This window comes from Pundamilia nyererei, unplaced genomic scaffold, assembly GCF_000239375.1.
Source record: "Pundamilia nyererei isolate P.nyererei 1_Seehausen unplaced genomic scaffold, PunNye1.0 scaffold00085, whole genome shotgun sequence".
NCBI lineage: Eukaryota > Metazoa > Chordata > Actinopteri > Cichliformes > Cichlidae > Pundamilia > Pundamilia nyererei.
In genome coordinates this window covers 2679850-2683326 of record NW_005187486.1, presented here as the reverse complement: position 1 = coordinate 2683326, position 3477 = coordinate 2679850, and the positions used below count along the sequence as shown (strand labels likewise).

Below are 3477 nucleotides of genomic sequence, written 5' to 3'. Positions count from 1 at the left end.
ACATCCTCTGTGTGATTTTTAATTTGTCGCCTTCTCCTCTGTTACTCAACTACCTCAGTTTTCATTTTGAGTTGTGTGTTTGTGACCCAGCTCGCCCACTCCTGGCTGCCCCATATTCCTCATAGCAGCGTTTTGCCATGGCAACAGTGCTCAGAGATGGGTCACCCCACTGTGTCAGCTGGGAAATTTACATCCAGCACATCTTATTGCAGGCCCAGATCAATAAAACCTCAGGGTTATGTTGTTTTTTTTCCCTATCCCTCCCATGTTAAAAACTGATCATCGTAGAGCTGCTGCTGGCTGAAAAAACACATTTCCAGGTTTTTATTCAAGGAGTTTATAGTTCAGAAGATGTGGGTGGAAACACTTGGGAACACTTTAGGGATTTAAACCTGTTGCCCTGATTTTATTATTTTAGTTCCCTTGAACAATTTCATAAATTCAGGATTGCTTTTGCTAATTTACACTGAGAGTCTAAGTGTTGAAGTTACTACATAACTCAGGAATTGTTGCTAAGTGACTAAAATTGAGTGGCATCATAATATTTCATACAGGAATACTTTTTTGTTTTGTTTTTATCATTTCATGAAAAAAAGAGTGTATAAACACAAACTGTACTAGCAGTAATACAGATTTTTTTTAATTAAAATTCTTTGTTCCAATCATTCTTGAAAAAGGTTTAAATGCTAGCATCAATTTAACATCATGAACCAGATGAGCTTGTGACTCCATAACACTGTGATCAATGAAAAATACAGTTCCTTTTAAATATCTTTGAAGTTAGTGCCAGCAAGATGGGGAAAAAAAACAACAACAAAAAAACAAGCTTCATCTCTCATTGATCTTCATCAGGGGTGTCAGACTCAGTTTTTGTAATGAGCCACATAAAGCCCAGTTTGGTCTCAAGGGAGCCAGGCCAGTAAAGCAACTGCACCATAAACTGCCTTTGTTGTTATGTAAACCACAAGTAAACTTTGTCTTTGAGTGAACTAGGGGCTCTATAAAAGCACAGTACAGTTACTGTAGAGTTTTTAGAGCCAAACGGATAACGTGGGTTTACTCTTTATGATAAGAATTGGAAATGCTTGTCACATTTTCACCCTAGCGTAATGCTAGTGTAACCTAACCGTGAAGGGCAATGCACTTTGTTCAAAAGCTAAATATATATAAAAACTAGATTGCAGTTTGCCTCGTCATGCTTATTATATTTAACTGACACGAACCTGAAACTAGCTCGTACAACGTTTGAAACTTGCAGTCAGTCTACTATCAGTTTTGCAATGGAATGAGGTTGAGCAACAAGGTCTGCATGACAACAGTTTAACTGCAAAATGACATAAGAACTCAGTAACTTTGGTTTTATATAGGATACAACAGTTGGAAACCAGTCCAGTTGGTTCCCCTGTTGTAAAGAAACTAATTGTAGACCGGTTGGAGACTGACTCGAGTTGATTGCGAACTTTCACCAACCTGTCTGGGAGTGATTGCAAACAGTTTGAGTCGGACTGTGATTGTTTGCAGACAGGTTGCAATTGTTTTGTGATTTAATGTGGTTTTCAAATGCAAAAAGAATGTAATTGCAATCAATGGGCAACCACAACCACGTCCTGTTTTTATCCTAGTGTGACTGTGCCATGAACCACAATTGTCCAGCTGTAAAATAGATACAGTTTTACGTAAGCAATAAATGTCTTATAAATCAACAAATCAAACATGTCAGTAAAACTAGTTTTAATTGTAGTAGTTGCTTGATTTCATTAAGTGCAAACAAACTCATGGTGTATCTCCTTGGGAGTGTGTTTTTCAGCTGACAGCAGCCACGTCATTTCTGACTCCGCCCCCCTCACCTGTGGACCCCAGCCAGCCCCAGTGTTTCACCACCTGTCATCACTCATTTTTTTTTTTGTTTTTTTTAAGTTTGCACTTGTTTGTTTCTTGCTCTCCTCCTCCCTCTCCCCCTCCCCTCCCCTCCCCCTACACTTCTCTATGGATGCCCTCCTTTCTCCCCTCCTCCCCTTCCTCTCGACTCCTGTCCTCCTGACCCTCTCGCAGGCGCCACTCCCCCTATAGGACGCTTGAGCCGGTGCGTCCACCCGTTGTCCCTAACGACTACGTCTCAAGCCCGACGCGCAACATGGCGCACCCCCAGCAGAGCCCTGCACGCACTGCATCTGTTAATCAGAGGAACCGCACGTACAGGTACCCCCACCCCACTTCCCAGCATGCCTCTCTACACTTTTTAAACAAGCCCCCCACCCCCCTTTTGCCCCACTCTACTTGCCTTTCCTTCTTCTCCCCTCCTACACTTAAAAATGCGATCCAGCTTCTGAGCACTTTCTCTGATATGGTACCTCGTTGAAATTATAACCACTCTTACTTCCTAAAACTCACATCCAGGCCCACATCAGCAGCTCCAGCTCCCAGGAGAAGCCCAGACTGACACATTATTTAGAAACCTCCTCACCTGTTTGCTCCCCTCGCTGCTCAGATAACAACAAAGAAACAAGCATGAGGTAGAGATGCAGAGCTTTATTTAGCTTGGCTAGACACAGGTTCCTATGGTAATAGTCATTAAATAGGCAGCGTCGCCCCCACAGTCCTGTCAATCCACTGTCAGTTCATCTCCCAAGATGAAGCTTTTTCATGCCCAACACGGAGTGATATTCTTAGATCCACCCTGCCTGCCGTCTCAGAAGTAAAAGCAAGAGGGGTTTTGGGAGGGGGAAAACAACATGGAAAGTTTCGTCACGGTGTCCCATCTGTTGGCCAAACGTTTCAAGTATTTCTAGAAATAGGAAAACTTCCCCGACTCTCCTCTCAGCACGAGTGTGTATCTGCTCCACTCCATCCATAGCTCATCTTCTTCATCTCTCAGCCATGCGCTCTCCCGCCTGTCAACAGAAAGTCTGCCCCATGTTTCACGATCTTTCCTGCTGCTTTTACAGCGTCTCATATCTGTCTTTGTCCCGTGTTGCCACTGCGTCACCTGTGTCATGTGTTCCTGTGAAGGCTTCCAGCTGCCCCCACTTTTTATTTTAATATTGTCACTGTCACATAGTCATTTCAAAGGCATACAGCTCACGCTAACACATCAATGCTCTTGAGGGTGCTACATTAATGAAGTGAGTTATTAAGAACACAGAAAAGACAGCTGAACTGTGTGTTGCTTGAGGCTGGTTGCAGATTGAATATAAAACTGTATTAGAGAGGTGAATTATTTATAGATCTAAATTTCACTTGGAAATAAATGATGTGAACCTGGGAACAATGTCAGGAACTTTCAGGAAATGTCTGTTGTTTTCCCCAAAGGATCAAAGGATTAAAAATCAGCCGGGTTCAGTGTAAACAGTTACTCCAGCATCTTTTCAAGATTGGGATTGGGGATCTGAGTTCAACAAAACTTTACAAGACCAACACTGGTGTGTGTGTGTGTGTGTGTGTGTGTGTGTGTGTGTGTGTGTGTGTGTGTGTGTGTGT

At 42.7% G+C, this 3477-nt stretch overlaps 1 protein-coding gene across 7 annotated transcripts in view; it reads left to right on the top strand.

Moving 5' to 3' along the window:
* LOC102203840 (abl interactor 2) overlaps window positions 1-3477 on the top strand; it is a 31749-nt gene that overhangs the window by 12952 nt on the left and 15320 nt on the right. For all 7 annotated transcript variants that reach the window (XM_005738685.1, XM_005738684.1, XM_013912281.1 and 4 more), the window contains one exon: window positions 2053-2199. In XM_005738685.1, the coding sequence (XP_005738742.1) occupies window positions 2053-2199 (147 nt within the window). The remainder of the gene's footprint in view (window positions 1-2052; window positions 2200-3477) is intronic.